The sequence below is a fragment of the Branchiostoma lanceolatum genome, chromosome 6 (genome assembly GCF_035083965.1).
Source record: "Branchiostoma lanceolatum isolate klBraLanc5 chromosome 6, klBraLanc5.hap2, whole genome shotgun sequence".
NCBI classification, from domain to species: domain Eukaryota; kingdom Metazoa; phylum Chordata; class Leptocardii; order Amphioxiformes; family Branchiostomatidae; genus Branchiostoma; species Branchiostoma lanceolatum.
In genome coordinates, this window is record NC_089727.1 from 13,051,719 (window position 1) to 13,070,954 (window position 19,236).

At 42.4% G+C, this 19,236-nt stretch overlaps 1 protein-coding gene and 1 long non-coding RNA gene across 2 annotated transcripts; one reads left to right on the forward strand and one right to left on the reverse strand.

Moving 5' to 3' along the window:
- Positions 1-3,120: 3,120 nt before the first annotated feature.
- Positions 3,121-8,417, forward strand: LOC136436707 (uncharacterized). Its single transcript, XM_066430917.1, has 6 exons — positions 3,121-3,666; positions 5,210-5,375; positions 5,922-5,981; positions 6,187-6,423; positions 6,967-7,021; positions 7,237-8,417. Exons 2-6 carry the CDS (start codon positions 5,223-5,225, stop codon positions 7,434-7,436), a joined length of 705 nt encoding a protein of 234 aa, XP_066287014.1. The 5' UTR covers positions 3,121-3,666; positions 5,210-5,222; the 3' UTR covers positions 7,437-8,417.
- A 2,436-nt stretch (positions 8,418-10,853) lies between these two features.
- LOC136436708 (uncharacterized) lies at positions 10,854-16,502 on the reverse strand. Its single transcript, XR_010756070.1, has 5 exons — positions 15,118-16,502; positions 14,566-14,701; positions 14,208-14,302; positions 11,456-13,899; positions 10,854-11,154 (listed from the first exon to the last, which is right to left on the reverse strand). It is a non-coding gene; the product is annotated as an uncharacterized lncRNA (long non-coding RNA).
- Positions 16,503-19,236: the final 2,734 nt, after the last annotated feature.

The following is a 19,236-nucleotide window of genomic DNA, read 5'->3' on the forward strand; positions in this document are numbered from 1 at the left end:
AGGAAGGAGTTCAACTCGGACCGGGGCATTGCTTTTGGTTGTGTATGTGTGTTTGCACCTATAACTCAAGATGCTTTTGATGTATTTGAATGGATTTTTATATGTTATAGTTATTGAGGTCCAAAAGAAACATGGCGATTTTGGGTGCCTTAGCAGTATTTCCAGGCACTCAAGCATTACGAGGACGTCCTGAATGTAGTGTGATATACTCCCGAGAGAACTGGTCTGCCTGGCTAGGGCAATGACCTCAATTTGCGACACCCGGTGCAGCTTGGGACGTAACTGTCATAGCGTATGATAAGACTAGGGCTATGGCAGTAAGAAATTCACAAAAACTCAATATTTGAATATTTCAGGGAGGTATGCGATATTTGCTTTCTTGTACATAATTCTGTCACTGACCAACTTTATAGATTATTGTGTATCTTACTTGCCTCGTGCTCGAGTGACGTATTATCACATTGTACAAGTCGGTGTGTATTTTGGACTTGCATTGAATTGTTCTACTTGGAAACTTTTCGTGTAGTAAACCTAGTTAATAAAATGTTATTGAAATCACATGTCCGATTTCATTTGAACCAAATTTGCAGGAGTGAATTAGATACCACACATACTCCCACGTACACAACATGCTTTCGCTTTATAGGGCAAGTGATGCTATCAGTCGAGGAGACTGAGACCACCGTAGTAGACACGCACCACTTCTAAATACTCAGCAAGAGATTGATGAGGCAATTTATTCTTCTCAGTCTTCTTCCAAAGCCCATTGTCTGTGTGCTTGTGAGAACTGTACGCAGTTCTACGTCAGGGTCTGAAAGCGTTTGCCTACTTAACGTCAGCAATGTACATGTTTTTCAGCTTTCATTAATATTCATACCTCGTCAGCGATACTATTGAGGTCATGATTCGATGCTGTACGGTTTCTGTGATACAAAGAAAAGAGACTACGACATGTGAAGCAGCACTTTACATTTCACGAATTGTACTTAAACGGTCTCTGGCCAACTATAGCCTATCACTCATGCCGCGTGTGATTATCTGAAGCAGTATCTAACATTTGTACAGAATTGGTCCGATCTGAAAAGAAAGGAACTTGAGTGACAAGTAGACACTTGAAGCGCTTGATGTCCATCACACTGCCAATAAGTGTCATCACATATCTCACTCTGGACACTCTCCCTGCCCACTCTCTTTCATGTACATCACTTCTAGAATCCTGCGAGTGCCACGTGTGGAGCCTGTGGTACTCAGCCTGATGTTAACATTATTTTGGGAATATGAAATAACTGGAATCAAATTAAATGAAAATGGTGACGTGACAACGTTGTGGTTCATTTCTTTGGCATAATCGTGGATGAGGAGTTTAAAATTTGTTATTGAAAACGTTGACTTAACATAGAATAGAATAGAATGACTTGAAATAGAAAAAAAAATGAATAAATATACATCGAAACAACGACCAATGAAAATAAACGAACATGAAATGACATATCATGATATCAAACGAAAGACAAAAAAAAATGAAAAATGAACATGAATCGAAATCAATTAAATTGAATTGCACTCTCTTTCTTACAACTCTTCGACTATCCATACATTCACCAGTGACATATTTATACTACCAATATTAATGTCGTTCTCTTCTGAACCTATATTTTTGTTAAAGCAAGCAAACACCCAACACGCTGTACATGCCACCCTGACACGTGAGCTACTCCAGAGTACCCAAGGTGCTATTGACGCATATCGCCATGTGTTGTTGTTGAGTGAAAGGCAACGCTACGGACAAGAGTAGACAGGAAATTCAACTGGAAACGTAGGCAAATATTTTTTCCGGCTCGTAAAGAATACTACAAAACAGCAGGTGTGAATGATTGACTTCTCACGCGGAGAAACACGGGAAAGCTAGCTGTGTTTTCCTCGACTCGCGGCGCTTCTGTACGTCCATAACGTACTGCACGTACATCAAAACCGCGCGTGGGAGGTTGGACCGCGTTTCATATCCAAATGGTTTAGGTTTCTAACAAGGTTGAGTAGTTCACAGCACGAAGTACTCAAGTGGTTTAGGTGTGCGGTGGCGAACAGTAATCTTATGATCTCGAGCATACGTTGGTAATTGAAAGGTCTCTTGGCCTCAGGATCATGACCGGACTTACGGGCTACAGTGGGATATTTACGGGGATTATATACATTACAGAGTACAATCCTGGGAAATGTTATGTTATATATGCATAAACAGCACATGTGTTTCAACGTGTTTTCTTCTCATGGGGTTCTAGAGGAATGTACACATATGTGTAGATGGCGGCCTTAAAATCCAATGCGTTCTCTTCCCCGCAGTGGCTAATGGTTGGTTTAATGTTTAATCTTGAAAAAAAAAAGTCCTAACGTATCTACATGTAACTGCGCGGGTGTTTACCTTTTTCTTCATTTCGTGAGCTCCGTGTGATTGTAACGATAAAACTTAGCGTGCCCCCTCTCATGGAGATGCGTTTACGTCATGTCACATTTAACCATCAGCAAGTTCCCTTAGACAGACATTTGAGGCAACAAAGATATATCAGACAAAAATTGACGTTTGGTCATTATTCGAACATATATTTGATGCACGTTTGTACTTTAATCCAGCCCATTGGGAGTAAGAATTGGTTTCCCCATGATTCCCACATGCTTCACAGATTTCAACCCTTTATGATATTGGCACATATCAATCAGCCCTGCCTTCTAGATAACATCAATGAATACTCAATCTATGATTCAATCAACACAAAGTTATCATTTCATTTGTCATAGATCTAGATGGCTCAAGTGCATTTGTGACTGCAGTGAAATCGCGACATCTAGCGATAATCAGAATACTACACCCAGCAGGTCGCTAGATACACAGGTGCCTAGTTTTGTGCGGACGGGGTTTCTGAACTAGAACATGCGTTCATTGTTCGATGTTCCCTCAACATTCTATACCTATGTCTCCAACATTTGTACTGTCAACTTAGTACCGACGGGTGTATTCTTTCACGAGGCGACGGACCTGCTTATTAAATCACGTTAATCTGACTGCACCTGGGGGCGGTGTTCCTTACAAAGCCACGCCGAGCTTCTTGGAATTTAGCCAATCGCAAAGTCTGCAAAACAACAGGGCTACAAACGATAAGGTCAAACATAACCGGGCTTCATTTCCCGTCAATCTGTCCTCCTCTAACGGCCCCGGACGGCGCGGTCTGTTGATTATTTTGATCGCTGGCATCCGCGGCATGATACCGTCCTATTTTAGCTGACGCTCCCCCCAGGCCCAGGATATACTGCAGGCTTGTGGTGGTCTAGATCTCTCACTCCGTGACATGTGACCAAACCTGATTCTCGTTAGGGACTAGACTTGGGGTTAATTTGGTTCGTGTTTGGAGGGTTTATCACCAAGCCTCCCCCGTACAAACCTGACTCTGTGCTGTACAACGCTGGTGGGTGGATAGCGGAGGCCAACTTGGGTGGGACGCCAGCTGTACTGTCTGTCTCCAACTAGCTGAGTATCTCTCTCCATAGCGTTGTCGAAAAAACGGCTTCTTTGACCTAAAATTGATTTCTAAGGAGGACAAACTACAAGTGGGTCTGTAGGTCGATCGATCCTCTGCTTCTTCTGCCTTCTCTGGGCAGCAGTGCATGAAAGAGGTGAGTGTATATCTTCATCATGAATCTAATTTTATGATCATCATTTTTGACGACTGTTTGTGTTTACTAGTAGTAACCTCTAGCGGCTTGAAGTCTTGTTTGTTAGATGCCTAACAACGCTTAGAGCTTCGATCAGGATGTGTTGTTGCCGCCGTCGATGTAACAGAAAGGTTACGGTGAGGTTGTGTTGTTATAAACAGTATCCCGGATAGCTGGGTGAGGCCAGGGCCCCTGCATACCAGCACGCACGCCATCTTGTCTCCTATCATATCGCAAAAGGGAAAGTCATATGGCGGCGTGTTTCAGGGGTTAACTGGTGCTCTGTTTGAAAAGGGTGCAGAGATGTCATGAAACGTGAGGATTTGGGAGGTTTAAAATCGTGCCACAAAATAATGGCCACGCGTCAGAAGAAATCCTTCTGCAAACACGTTAGCCGGGGATTATGTTAGTTGACAGACTCCCCTGGAGACATCATTTATTCCAGATGGGAGGAGGGAGGGGTGGGGTGGAGACAACTTGCTGTAGGAATCCCTCCAACCAGAATTTCCTATAAGAACTTCAGGAAGGGGTTTGTTTGGGAGCCAGCCTTTTTAGCTTTACTAGTACGCTCTCTCTGTCGCTATATATCGGGCATAAAGCCATTTAGGCTTTAGTACGTGTACGATCTCTCTGCTTTTGGCCAAAGAGCGACAGAGAGAGAACGTTCTAAAGGTAAAAATGCTGGCACACAGGCTTAGGAATAGGTAAAGTGAAGATACTGCACTAGTATTCACTTTATTAGTCACCGGGGGAGAGAGGATTTTATTTTATTCTATTCAGAGTTTTGCCCCTAGGCCCTCCCCTCTTCTTTGTTGGGAATTGTATCTAAGTACGCTATTGGTGGGTACAAGGTCCAAATACCATTAGGTAATAAATTACAAGACCCGGATTTTATTGGCTAAATGTATCGCATAAAACAGCCATACATGAACTACTTTCTTAGCAGTTGAAACAATGGATACGAGAATGATTTACCAAAGGGTGTATAGCTCTATAGTCTCTTGCCACTGTCGAAGGATGCATTGGTCATAGCCCATTCAAGAGTCGGAAACTAGTCCAAGTTACATCGCCCAAGACCTGTTAACAAATCAAGAAAGCAACAGAACAGTCAAACTCATGTAAATACAGTTCAAGTCGGCTACTATGCTCTAGCTTTGAACGATATCCCCTTGCATGTTGAGAATGTTTACCTTGGACTAAACTTCAGTTTGGAAACTCCCTCCAGATGAGATCCGTAACCCCGCGGGCCGGTAAGTGTTTGTGTACATTTGGAACAGCTGCGTCTGGGTGGGTGTAATCTTAGAACATTCAATCATGTTGGTCCAGTGGAAAAGTACTGTAGCAGTTTGTAAACATTTCGCTAGATGTCGCTTGTAGCACCATGGCTGACAGTAGGCCATTTAGGTCTCACCTCAACATCCATACTGCAAGAGTTACATCAAGCTCCCTACTTTATTTCTTAGTATGCACGTTGATGCTGATACACAGTCACCTTCTATCTCAGCCCTCGTTGCACCATGGTGTTCGTGTACAACCGTTATGACGTCAGAGGCCTGGGGATCGCCATCTTGGTGTCGGGTCTGCTGAGTATCGTGTTCGGCGTGGTGGGGCTGTTCTTCGGGGAACATCACATCCACAGCTTCGCCGCGCCCATCTGGAGCGGCATCATCGTAAGTTTGTCCACTTTCCACAAACATGTTATAGAGTTACTTAAGAGTGTGGGTAAATGAAGTCCTAATTTGCATAACTAATGAGAAAATGCTGTAATTCCACAGCAGGTATTTGATTTGAGGTACATGTATTTGATAGTTGAGTAAATGTGGACATTAGTAGACATAAATCATGCAGATGAGGGCCTCATTTACATGATCTGAAGAATTGCTACAGTGGCTATAGCCTCCTTTGTAAGATAAGACTTTTATACTTTGAACATCTTGTGTTAATTGGTTAGAGAATATGATAATCTGATATGATTTATACAAGTGAGGACCTTATTTGTATTAATGAGAGATTTATGACGCGTCACTCGAGAATGTTAGTATCATTTGGCAAAGGTAAGACAATGTAAGAGGTCGTGGAACTCCAGTTTGCTTTCTATTGAAAAGCTGTGCATTGGAAGATACAACGATGATATTATGTCCGACTATAAGTTTTGACATTTTGTTGTCGTAAGCATGTCAGCATGTCATATACCTATACTTTCTCTGCCCCTTCAGGTAGTGGTGACGGGAGCCTTCTGTATCGGAACGGGGAACAAACCAACCAGCAGATGTCTGGTGAGTCTAACTTAGTCTAAGTATCCCTGACACAACCTTAGTGAAGTTAGTCCAGTAAGTTGATTTAATTCTCCAAAGATTACGATTAGATGATCTTTACACGTCCAGAAAATAAAATTTCCCAAAACATTCGCTTACTTCTAGTCCCGTAGATACAATGTTAGTGTTATAAATGTACATACCTTCAATTCATTACCGCCTGCAGGTGACGACTCTCTTGTTCTTCGCCGTCCTGAGCATGATCCTGAGCGGACTGTGCTGGGTGCTGGCCCTGATCGGCCTGATGAGACGGGAGCACTGTACCCACTCCTCGGGGCTGTGTGACGGCGTCACCGTCGCCATGTTCTCCATCACCCTGCTCCTCGGCATCTTCCAGATGATCCTGTGTTTCCTCATCTCCGTCATCTGTTGTCTCGGCATCTGTTACGGCGACGCAAGGGAGGTACGCACTAGCCTGGAGGCCAGCCTTGTTAGCTTTGGCAACGTCGTTGGGAGCGGGCTAAAGCTAAGAAGGCTGGACTCCAGGCTAGATACACCGAGTAATAAATAACAAAGCAATTCATAGTTCGTGGTTAGAAACCTGCTTTTCGACAAATCTTGCTCAGAGTCACCGACGAAAAGTAGTCGATGTTACTCGAAACATCTGACCGTTTCCGGAATCATCCAGTTGCATGAGTAACTGCTTTTTGGCATTTCAATAAAGATGTTCTCTGAGAGAAAAGAAATTTGGCACTTTCTTTAGTATGTCACTAACCAATAATATTGTCAAATTCTGTTTCTCTCAGTCCGTGCAAAATGAGAGATTCCTCCAAACACTATATTTTTTGTCCGTCTTATTCCGTACTACGTAAATCTTTTGTAGATTAGTCTAGTTTACTAGTCTAAGAATTGATGTTGAGAAGTTGCCATACATGTACATGTACGTTGGGTCGTGTACAGCTGTTAAACAATAAAGTTATTAATGTAATATTCTGTTTGTTTGCAGCACGAGCCGACGGCGTACGAGCGGGAACCCATGGAGCAGTCCGTCTTCGTCGTAGGTACGGACAGCGTAGGGTTAATCATAATGTTGATTACAGGGATCGAAATGTGTCCAGAATTTCGTCGTCTTGCATCATGGTTTCTTTCCTAATACAATGGCTATAGGAGCACATACTGTTAATATTGTAGTCCAACCCCGTGTCGAGTATCTAAGAAATGACAACTATTGCTTAAGATACGAGCAATAAAGTCTTATATTCATATAATCCTCCAGCTACCCAGACTCCTCCAGCTACCCAGAAGCCTCTACCTACCCGGAAGCCTCCAGCCAGCCGGAATCGTCCGGATCCCCGGAATGAATATGTAGATGAGCCCCCTCCGGTACAGACACGGCCAGAGCGCCCGGCACCCAAGGGACGGTCCCGGGACAGGGGACGGGACAGGGACAGGCGGACACCAGAACGGCGGCCTTAGGGGTTGATAAGATCGCTTTAACCCTTCGCATGTCATGTTCCTGCCGTTTATGATACTAGAAGGGTTAAGAAAAGTTTCAGGAGTCATTGAAATGCTTTGTTTACCAATAATTACCACAATCAAAAGCCATCAGGATACGTTTCCCGTCCCTAGAATCGGTCATTGCGGCAATGGAATTTAAGTTTGTATGACATAAAGTAGATCTAGGAAAGCTTATTATGAAATTTCCGATTCAGTATTGTTCATGTATGGGCACTCAAGGCACAATATACGCGTTCATAGCAAGATAAGCGTTACAATATGCCATGGGTATAATTTCGGTTCCAAGTTTATGCTTCTTATTCCTCATATATCCGTATGTATCTCTCTCTCTCTCTATCTATTGATATACTGTTATATTGCTATGTACTATGACTTGCCTTTAACTATCTTAACCACTATCTTGCGAGAGTAGATAGAAGCGCAATTACTTAGCCTGAAAGGGAATACAATTACCTTATTTTACAGAGTATTCGAAACGGTATCTGACTTTTACATCACTCAATATATCTTAAGTAGATGCTTATATATTTCTATCTATTAATAAATCAAGCTATATAAACTGTTACTTAGCTCTCAAAAGTATATAGACAGAGCAATAACTGCCGTTATATCGCTGCGTTTCGATATGATTTATTTTATTTTCCTGGCGTAGTAAGATATCGTAATTATCATTGTGATTACTTATTACGTTTTAATGAGTAAAAGTGCTTGTAATGAACTATTGTAACATCAAATATATCATTCACAAACAGTTGCTTGGATGTAGGCATTTTTGATGTCAGATTATTATTTTTCAAGAATTGCTCATGTACCCTTGACATTTGTACAAGTAAGATACAATACGTGTGCAACTACTTGTACCTAACAACAGTTTGAGAAGAATGTTCTATACAAATGTATTTTACATTTTGCAAAATAATATTGATAAGTTGTCTTTTATCCGATGATTATCATTCAGTATTATTTCCGGTCTGTATGTTTGTTATAGTGTGTCCGTAATTATTTCATTTTTGTAGAGTGACAGGATGTGAGGCGGAAGATGGTGTAACCGGAGACTAGCAGGATGGGAAGGCTGCCTTAATTGGCCTGGGTCCAGAGTTGGTCCCGTAGGCTGACAAGAAATTAAATACATGCACAGAATCAGCTACAAATGTACAATAATGAGTTAAACAAGAAATTCACAAAATCTCTAAATATTTCACGGAGGTAAAAGATCTTGTTCGCTTTTGAATATCATGATCACCAAAATTCATATGCACGTCAAAATGAAATGAACCTTTTACTGCTACGCTAACTTGATGGAATAGCTTATAGATAAGGAGGTCGAACGAAGCCCCGCGCTCAATTTCCAAAAGTTCCACCTGTATTTGTACATCACTTGATTTATAGCCGGATCAGGCCGTAAAAGGCTACTACATTTCCATGGATGTAGCAGCCTTGCCATTTGATAGATACAAGTATGTACAGAAATGCATTTCCCTTGAGGGAGGAGTATGAATGGTGGTAATACGCCTCTATGGAACGAAATATCTATATTTACCGGAGTTGCCATTTTGATCTCTTTGCTGTAGATGCTAATTCAGCTTTATTTCATTCAACTATAATGTGTCATGATTATTAAAAACGAGACATAAGTTATTTCGTATCTTGAGTAAGATGCTGTACATTACAGCAGTAAAACAGAACTCAATCGTTGAGTAGTTTGCAACATGGTACATAAATATCATTTCTATCTTCGCCGAGTACTATATAGTACTCGGGGAAGATTATGTTTTTGGTTGAGCCAGCTGTTTGGTGGGTCTGTATGTATGTCAAGAGCATAACTCAAGAAACCTTAAATTTGATGAATCTTTATGATTTTTGGTAGGTGTGTAGTGGTTGTGCAAAGGAAGGTCAAGTTCAAAAATGGTTTACCTTGCGTTTTTCAACAGTACTGCAGTGGACTTTTAGTTTTTGTGTGTTTGTATGTAGGCAAAAAAAGTGACGGAAACGTTGATGGATCCTCATTATTTTTTGTAGGCGTGTAGATGTTGTGAAAACGGAGGTCAAGTTAAAAAATGGTTCCCCTGACATTTTCCTTCAGTACTGCAGCGGGCTGTGTGGATGTGAATTTGTATGTGGACAACATAACTCCAGAAGCTGTTTATGGTTCTGTATGATATTTAGTGGATGGGTAGGGTTTACAAAAGTAAGGTCAAGTTCGATAATGGGCCTTCTAGCGGGTACCTAAGGTACTGCAGCGGAGCTTCAAAATTTTGGAGCATATTTTCTGAAAATGCTATGGTCATGATTATTGTGTGGTAGTTAACTCATGCCACAGGAATTAAGTTGTGTAAGTTTGGGCCCCCTAGCGTCTTGTTGGGAACTGCAGTGGGTGTTTTTGTTTTGACCTTCGGACATGAATAACTTGAGAAGGGGTCGACAGATCGCCGTGAATTATTTTCCACATCACATCCTGTCGTTCTGCAATATTCAAATAACTATTAGATCCTATAACTCGCAAGATGGATGACGGCAGCGTGAATCTCGACGCGTGTACGAAATTGTCTGGTCGTGTTTCAAATGGTATCAGGAAGACGGGATAGACTACATGCTCTCATCTTTCTGCACGAGAACAGGAAAGTCGGGACAGTTGCTTTCCTCATGAATGGTGTGCTTCTGAGTTCAAACACAGGCGGCTATGCTAATCAAGCTATGCTGCACTCACCAGCTAACACTGCTATTGGTTAAAACTACACATTCAAATGAGCTTCCGAATATGGTCTGGTCACGTGTCTTAGTCCTAAATAGCCTGGTTACTGCCTAGTTATTGAGGAATCTCCATATATGGTCAGGGTACATTACGTGTAGAGAAGGACTGTTTCACATTGGATGAAGGGATCGTCCATTTCACATGAGGGTAAGGGTCTGGGAAGGGCCATCAATTCATATGGGGTTGAGTGTCTTGAAAGGGACGGACAATCCATTTCACTAGAGGCTGGCGTCTAAAAACTAGGGACCATCCATTTAACATCGGTTTACGGGTGTGAGGAGGGGCCATCCATTTTGAATGGAAGGGTCTGGGAAGGGAGGGAACATCCGCTTTAAATAGGGCTGGGAAAAAGAGGCACCACCAACGAGGGGTTGAGGTTTTGGGAAAGTAAAGGGACAATCCATTTCACATGGGTTAAGGGTTTTGAAAGGAAGAGAGGGAACATCCATTTTACACAGACTTTAGATCATGGGAGAGTGGGATCATGCACTTTTAGGTCAGGGTGAGGGGACTCCATTTCACGTCAGTGAGGAGGGGAACATCCATTTTATGCAAATTTGTGGGTGGGGAGGGAGAAAGCATTATTTTTTCTCACCATCTAATGTGAAATATAAACTACACACCTGGTTTTAAACTGTTTATTTGATAACAGTTCTTCACAAAACGGAGGAATGCAAAGTGTACAATGTGTTACAAAAAGGCACAAATAGATTACAAGGCTAAGTGTGAACAACACCTTTTTGCAAAGGACATGCTTATCTTATAAACACACTCCCTGTTGTAAACATTCATTAAGCATGGCAGCGGGTCATTACTCTCCAAGCAAAAGTTCGGCTCCGGCTATTTTATGACGCGGTTTTAGGCGTTGCTATTGGACTTTCTTTTTTGTCCCGTTTACATGTACTTTATGTTGCCAAGCCGAACCTCTGCTGGGAGAATAGTGGCTCTTGACTCAGCTAAAAATGCTGAGCGTTGAAAAAAATGGTAAAAATGCCAAATATTAACTAAGCTAGAAAAAGCTAAGCTAAAAATGCTGACAGATGCTAACTTAAGTTAGCATTTTTAGATAACTAAAAATGCAAGCTACGTTAACGACTGTCATTAAGTGTGACAGTGGCTCATTATTCTCCAAGCAAAAGTTTGGCCCCGGCTGTTTTTTGACGCGGTTTTAGGCGTCTCTATCGGACTTTTTTTTTGTCCCTTTCCTTATGTTGCCAGGCCAAACCTCTGCTTGGAGAATAGTTGCTGGTGACTAAGCTAAAAAAAAAAGCTAAACTAAAGATGCTAACTAAGTTAAAATGCAGTAAATGCTGATAAAGTCAATGCATGGTACAGAGGAAACTTTTTGGATTGTTTTTGAAAGCTGTTTTGCGGCTTAAGGCTAAGGCATCTGTCAGATAGTGTTTGGATTAGTGTGGTGAGTCTTTGTGTGCGCGTTAGTTTGTCAGTTTGTGTGTAGCGTGTGCGTGTGTGTGTTCCAACATCAGCCTTCGCCAAAATTCAATAGGACTTACATGTAGAAGGCTACAAACTACCTCTGTACCATAAACGGATATTATCAACATCTACTAAATTTTGAAAAATGCAGAAAAGAAATTTAGAAAAATATCAAAAATCGAACTTGACCTTACCTCACACATAATAAGCTTAACTATATATATATATATACATATATCTAATGCTAGGGAGTAGGGTCACATTTCTATGCCTACCAGGCTGTTTGAAAACAAAGAGTGAAAAATGCTGGCATTATCATGTATCTTCTTGATAGGCGCCTTATCAAGAATATACATAATTTAAAGCCAAAGGTGTACTTTAAAAAAAGTTTGTGTGTTGCTTTGGAATTGTGACCCTACCCTAGCATAACATGATACATGGTATAGATGGTTAACACACTTAAGTATGACAGTGGCTCATTACTCTCCGAGCAAAAGATTGGCTCCGGCTGTTTTTGACGCGGTTTTAGGCGTCTCTAGCGGACTTCCTTTTTTTGTCCCATTTACTTTATGTTGCCAAGCCGAACCTCTGCTTGGAGAATAGTGGCTTGTGACTCAGCTAAAAATGCTGAGCGTTGAAAAAAAAAAGATAAAATTGACAAATATTAACTAACTAAACTAAAAAATGCTAAGCTGAAAATGCTCACCCAGATTATAAAAGCTAAGCATTTTTAGCTTAGCTATTCTTTTTATCTTAGTGAGCATTTTTAGCTAACTTAACTAAAATGGAAAACTATATTAGCTTAAAATGCTAACTAATGCTAACTATTAGCTTAGCTTAACTACATATATCTCTAATGCTAGGGAGGAGGGTCACATTTCTAAGCCGGGGCCCGACCAGGCTGTTTGAAAACAAAGAATGAAAAATGCCTATCAAGAATATACACAATTTTTGTGTGTTTTGCTGTCTTTTATATCATATTTCTTTTTCCCGCAAGCTTTGGATTTGTGACCCTAGCATAACATAGTACATAACATTTGTATACATGATTGTTGTAAAAGTGTACACTTTGCATTCTATAAGAGGTCATTAACAAAGACCTTATATACAGACCGCTGGGGCGTAGCAGGAAGTTAAGATTTGTGATTGTCATTTCAGTTCTAGGTTCAACCTAGAAGTGTACAAATCCCCTGTCTACCTGAAGCATCATCAGCGGAGAAAATCATGATCTCTTGATGGATTACAAGGTATTGAGCACATTTTGATTACACCCTGAGTAATTGCTAGTTGAGGGTTAGGACATTTAAAAGCAGTAGCTACTTCTACACACAGGGCTTCAGCCTATCTCTGTGGTACACAAACCCGATGCCATGGCAGATTCAGTATCTGTAGCAATGCCGATAGCCGGAATTGCTCTCGGAGTGACTGCAAAAATCAGTGTTTCAGAGAACAGGGATTTCCCTGGTTCTGTTAGCTCATAACTACTCAGGCTCTCCAACCACCTGCCTTCTTTTCCGGCCCTGTACCATTGTCTTGGGTCGGGACTCCAAGATATGACACAAGGCAAATTATGTCGTGGTCTAGGTTCCCGACGACCCACTTACCACCACATAAACAGAAAGGACAACAGATGGTAGAAGATTCCAAGAAGTCATAAGCTAACAGAACCAGGAAAATCGCCGTTCTCTGAAACACTGAACTTCACAACCACTCCGCTAACAATCTCAGCCATCGACACAGCCACAGAAACTAAACCAATCACACACCGAGATTGTACACCACAGAAACAGTCTGAAGTCCTGCATGCAAAAGTAGTCACCACTCACAAAATGCCCCAACCCCCTGCCAACAACATCACTCAGGATGTCAACAAAACGCATCAAGTACCCTACCACCAACCAAGAGATTGTGACTTGCCCTGCCAACAACGCCTCAGGTATACAGAGGGAATCGTACGTTCAGTTAATGCTATAAATGCAACATCACAAATAATTGACTTCCCATCACGCCAATGATAAGTCAGTCCCAGCCTAATTCTGTGGAAACATTTTGCACTTCGAACTGTTTCCCTTGATGACGATGCAAACACTTAACAATTCGAGGTCCTCTGGCAGGGCGTACACATGAGCACCAGTCTTCCTGGATGTCACCGTGGAGATGGCGTACTTGGCGTTGGATGACGACCTCTCGGCAAAGTACTTTAAGAGATGTCTGCTTCCAAGTTTCTTTTAGCTACAAGAAAGTCAAACAAACAAACAAAGGGAATTAGGACAAAACAGGCAAAAATCGTCTCGCTTTGTTCTAATCCAAACGCTACGAAGGCACCAGGATGCTTTCTGTTCTGCCAGGAGTGGAAATGGTGACCGAAGACATGCAGAAGTTGAAAGATATCTAAAACTCAAACTGTTGGCAATCAAGACTTGACCAGTCAAAATTGGTGGAACTGGCTTGGGTAAACTCAGTTCAAAGACGGTGCCACTGGCCTGAACGAAAAGTTATGTCACGGTCAAGTTGGAGTAAGTTGTACAGATTCTACTCACAGCGGTGTTAATCCAGTCAACAGTCTTCTTCAATCCGTTTAACTTCTGCAGCAGGGCCACTCACTCACTCACTCAGGTGTACACATAGACATCAGCTGCAACAAGCACAAAAGGCTCAACGGCTGTTCAAATGGTATTGGGAATGTGACATACAATAAGAACTTGACACCTCTGACAAAATTTGTGCATGACCAAAAATGTAAATAAAAGATGTAACTGTGGATCATGCCAGTGCCAATGCACAAACCATGTGTATGCCAAATTACAGATCCATTTTCATAATGAATCCTATCACCATTAACTTAAATGCTAAGCAGAGCCTACTGTCAAACAATTATACAGCACAGATAATGCTCACCTTGTCAAATGTGGTACACCCATTCTCTTGAAGACTCCTGGGCTAAGTGATGCCCTGGATGTTGTCGCAAAGAACCTTCAATGTTGTTGCCCCGGTCCTTGCACGGTCAAGACATCATGGTGCCTCCTCACCATTGCTGCAACAGACACAAAAGACAATGGCAAGTGAGAATGTGACATACAATTATTACTGGACAACCGGACAAAAAGATGAAACAAAAAGTGCATATAATCACCAAAATTTCCAACCAACAAGTTCCAACCAATGTAGTGCGATAAGCATTTTCTGCGAAGCATTGCTCAAGTGATCATAATTTCCTCAGAAAAAAACATTTGATCAAAGACAGTTGAGCAAAGACACTTGAGCAAAGACGGTTGAACAGACATATTTACAGTTGAAAATTTGAATTGTGCTGGCAATCACAGAAACCTTTTTTCATATTTTTTTATGTCTTCTACCAACACTGCTTCACTGAAACGCTTCGTAACACAGCTTAGACGCTTTAAAGTAGACCCTGCGGTCTCAGAATACAGTGAAGTAGTTTAAACTTACCGTCGGATGTCGTGGCCGCGCCGGAAGACCCGCCATAAAGGCAATCTACAACGTGTAGATGTGAGACTGACCCCGTTCATCCATGGCTGAGTAGCCGCGGCTGGAAGGACCGCGCGCCATGGACGAACAGTTACGAGGAGGAGAGGGACCAGTCCCGAGGCGGACTGCTATCAACGCCGGGTGGGCATCCCCTGATCTCGAGGAAAAGAGTGTACGGCCTTTCCAAGCTGAAGGTGGCCGTGAATAAAACTGTCCAGGTTGGGTAACATGGATATAGCACGCTGGCGGCGTGCATGGAAAACTACTGGCTTCTGATTGGTTAAATTGTTGGCTTGTGATTGGTTGGAAAAATGCACTTTTAAGTATTTCCCCCATTGGTTGTCTATGATGATGTCTTTCCCCGGATCGGTCACCTGTCTGATGAGATTATCTGACTCTGAGTGTTGCACCCAATTGGTCATCTGTGCTAATTAGATTAATTGCAGCGACGAAACAAACAGCGCACGACCTGTGATTGATAGCAGAGTTCTGCAGCTCGCAGGGCGAGGTTCTGGTTTATATCTACCACATGCTTAAAACCTTCTTGCTATTAGTACAGACGAAGCCCCTTAATTGCACATCGGATAAACGCACCTTCCATTTAATTGCACCGAATCCCAATATACAAAACCGGTTCCCCATTCACTGCATTGTTAGTGACTCCGCATATCTGCACCGCGCATGGTCACCAATAACTGCACCAATTTTTTTTCAAAAATCCTCGACAAGTTAACTGAAAAGGTGCGCTAAAATCGGCAAACGCGGTACAAATGAGCCGATACCTGCCGGTGTAAAGGCGCAATACCGCCAATATGTTTCAAACTGTTTTGAGTAACAAAAGAAGGCAGTCTCCATTGACAGTTACGTTGATAGGAATCGTATGGGAGGTCCCGGGCGGGTCACCCGTAATCAGTAACCAAGTTTTAATTTCAATTCCTAGTTTCATGGTGGTACATGCACTCTACGTAATGTAACACAGAAACTGTTATCCCATGAGTGAATGACGACGTTTCAGAATGCCTCCCCTGTAACATTACGTGTGTTGTAATGCGGTAGATCGCATGGAAAAATGAAAGAATACAAAATCAAAACAGGTTCGTAGTCATTTCTTTATTTTCAGCAAAGGGTCAATAAATTAAGTTGATGACTGAATATTTTCGTCTGTTTTCTTTGTGCTAGTGTTTCTGACTAACAATACACCCCCTCGCCCATGGTGGTGCGGTCCAGCTGGGTATTTCGCATAATTGCACCAGCCGGATAATTGCACCAAAAACGCTGACAAATGGGTGGTGCAGTTAAGCGGATTCTACTGTAATACCAAGTGTGTTCGTCGGGCACGACGACCAATACTGAGCCAACAAAAGTTGCTACGGTGAACGGGCATTTCAGGAAATGATAAAGTTGGTGCATATCAATAGCGTTATCTGATTAACACCTCCACACCATGGTATAACGTTAAGTATGCGATAGCGATAGCGGTAATACGACTTTGTCGCCAGATTCAACCCAGACAGTATGTTCTATGTGCCTTTTGGGGTACGACATAAGGGATGGTGGAAAACGTTTCCTCAAGATTTTTTTCCATTTCTCTTTATCACACAGAGAGAATGGGTCAAAATATGAAGGTGCGCATGCTCCTCCGTTTCCTTACATGATCTACATAACAGACTGATCATTCCTGTTGTTCAATTCAAGTGCAAATGAGCCATTCAAGTTCAAAGGAAGCCAAACTTTATTGAAAGAAACTAGTGCCTAAAGACAAGTGCAATGTTAGTGTTGTCTCCAGAATATTGCTCGAGTCTTTGAGCAAACCTGTCTGCATTTGCCGCTTAAGCGCAAATGCTTGTTAATTAACATGTTGTGTGCATGCCCATTATTTTGAAAAACGCCGACGGTCTCACAGCGACCTCTATCTGCTTCTTTTAATACTGCAGTACCACTATTCATGACGGCAGTTTTGACAAGAGTCGATAGAGGTCCCACTCGGAGTAATACAGGAATGAGACCAAGTCAAGTGCACACTGTACCGTCACACACCATGCCTGTCACGTTCTATGCTTTCCCAGGCACAGAACGTGACACAGCCCGACCGTCACAGACTGTGCCCGGAAGTGCTGTCAATCACTGTGACTGACGGGGCAGTGATGCCCGCGTTTCCATATAAGGCAGCGTGTTTTTGTTTACCGCAATCCCCCCACCCCCCATCATCTTTGTTTTTTGGGGCGCTGAGGTAAGGAGGAACAGCGTAATTCTCGCTCTGTAAAATAATTGAATAACTTAGACCTGGAATTGAAGTGGCACAAAAAGACAGTGTCTATAACAGATGCTAAAAATAAAAAAACAATTTGTAAGACTAAATATATTCTATCCAGGGAAACCAGATCTAGACTAGGATCGGGCCACTTGCCGATTACTTCGACGTCCCGAGGCAGTCAGCTCGCCCGATCTAAATCAATGCTACGGGAAGTTGTGGCCCCGGGCACTGTCCAGGCACGGTTCGTGACAGTGCCGGAGTGTCACAAACTGTGCTTTTGCCCCAGGCACGGTTTGTGACACTCAGGCACAGTCACAATCCGTGCCTGGGCACAGTTTGTGGCAGTGCCCGAGTGTCACAAACCGTGCCTGGGGCAAAAGCACGGTTTGTGACACTCCGGCACTGTCACGAACCGTGCCTCAGGACACAGTCGTGAATGGCAGGGTTCGGGACGGATTTCTGTTGTAGAAATTCGTGATGAGACGTCCGTCTGTTTGTGCCGCATCAACTCTAAGTCCAAATCATCCAAGACAAGCGCGAAATGTATTTCAATGAGCGAGAATTACGCTGATTCTTTCTCATCCCAGCGCCCCGAAAAAACAAAGATTGCGGGCTGCAGGGAAAAAACGCGTTGGGCAGACTCCTCCCCCTCAAAACACTAAGCTCCGCCCAAAAGCACAGTATGGGATAAGACCCCCTGTGTGTCACGAACTGTGCTCGGTTGGGCACCATTCGTGACGGTGTCCGAGTGTCACAAACCATGCTTTTGTCCCAGGCACGGTTTGTGACACGCGGGCACTGTCACAAACCGTGCCTAGGCACCAAACGTGACAAAGCACCAAACGTGACGCAACACACACGAGCTATTCAAGTTCAGAGGAAGCTAAACGTTATTGAAAGAACACAGTGCCTAAAGACAAGTGCAATGTTAGTGTTGTCTCCTCCAGAATATTGCTCGACTCTTTGAGCAAACCTGTCTGCATTCACCGCTAAAGCGCAAATGCTTGTTAATTACCTTCGCCGAGAAGGTAGCGTTTGTGGGTGTGTTTGTTTGTGTGTAGTGGACCAGCTTAACTCGAGAATGCCTTGATGGATTGTCTTGGTATTTGGTATGTTGTTAGCTTTTGATGAGACCTAAACACGATTAGATTTTGGGCCCCCTAGCGGCTTCTTACGGTACTGCAGTGGAACTTCCTGTTTTGATATCTTGTGTTCCGGACATGCTATGGAACTGATTTTTGAGTGGTAGATAGCTCTTTGAACAGAGAGTAAGTGGTGTGGGTTTGGGCCCCCTAACAGCTTTTTTGGAACTGCAGGAGCAGGTTTTGCGTCTGACTTTGAAAGGGAATAAGTCAAGAAGAGCTTGATGGATGGTAATGATTTTTGGTGAGTACATAGCCTGAGTGATGACGTACATGATTAGATACTTCTTATACAAATCAGTAACCTAATTTGCATGATTATTGAGGAAAGTTTGTACATCCGCCAAATTCCATGATAGGACTCTGAAACATGTGACATGTGTAACTGAGGAATAGAGAAATATCAATTGATATGAAGTATGCAAATGAAGACTTCATTTGCATAATTCTACTATAACTATAACTCAAGATGGCTTTGATGGATGGTCATGATTTTTGGTATGTAGATAGCTTGTGTGATGCTTAGTATAATTTGCATAATTAATGAGGCAACTTTGAAAATCCGCTTTGTTCTATGATTTGACTATTCAAATTGTAACTGAGGAAAAGAGGAATGTTGATAGATAGAAAATATGCAAATGTCGGCCTAACTTGCATACTTAATGAGAAACTACTATAATTCCA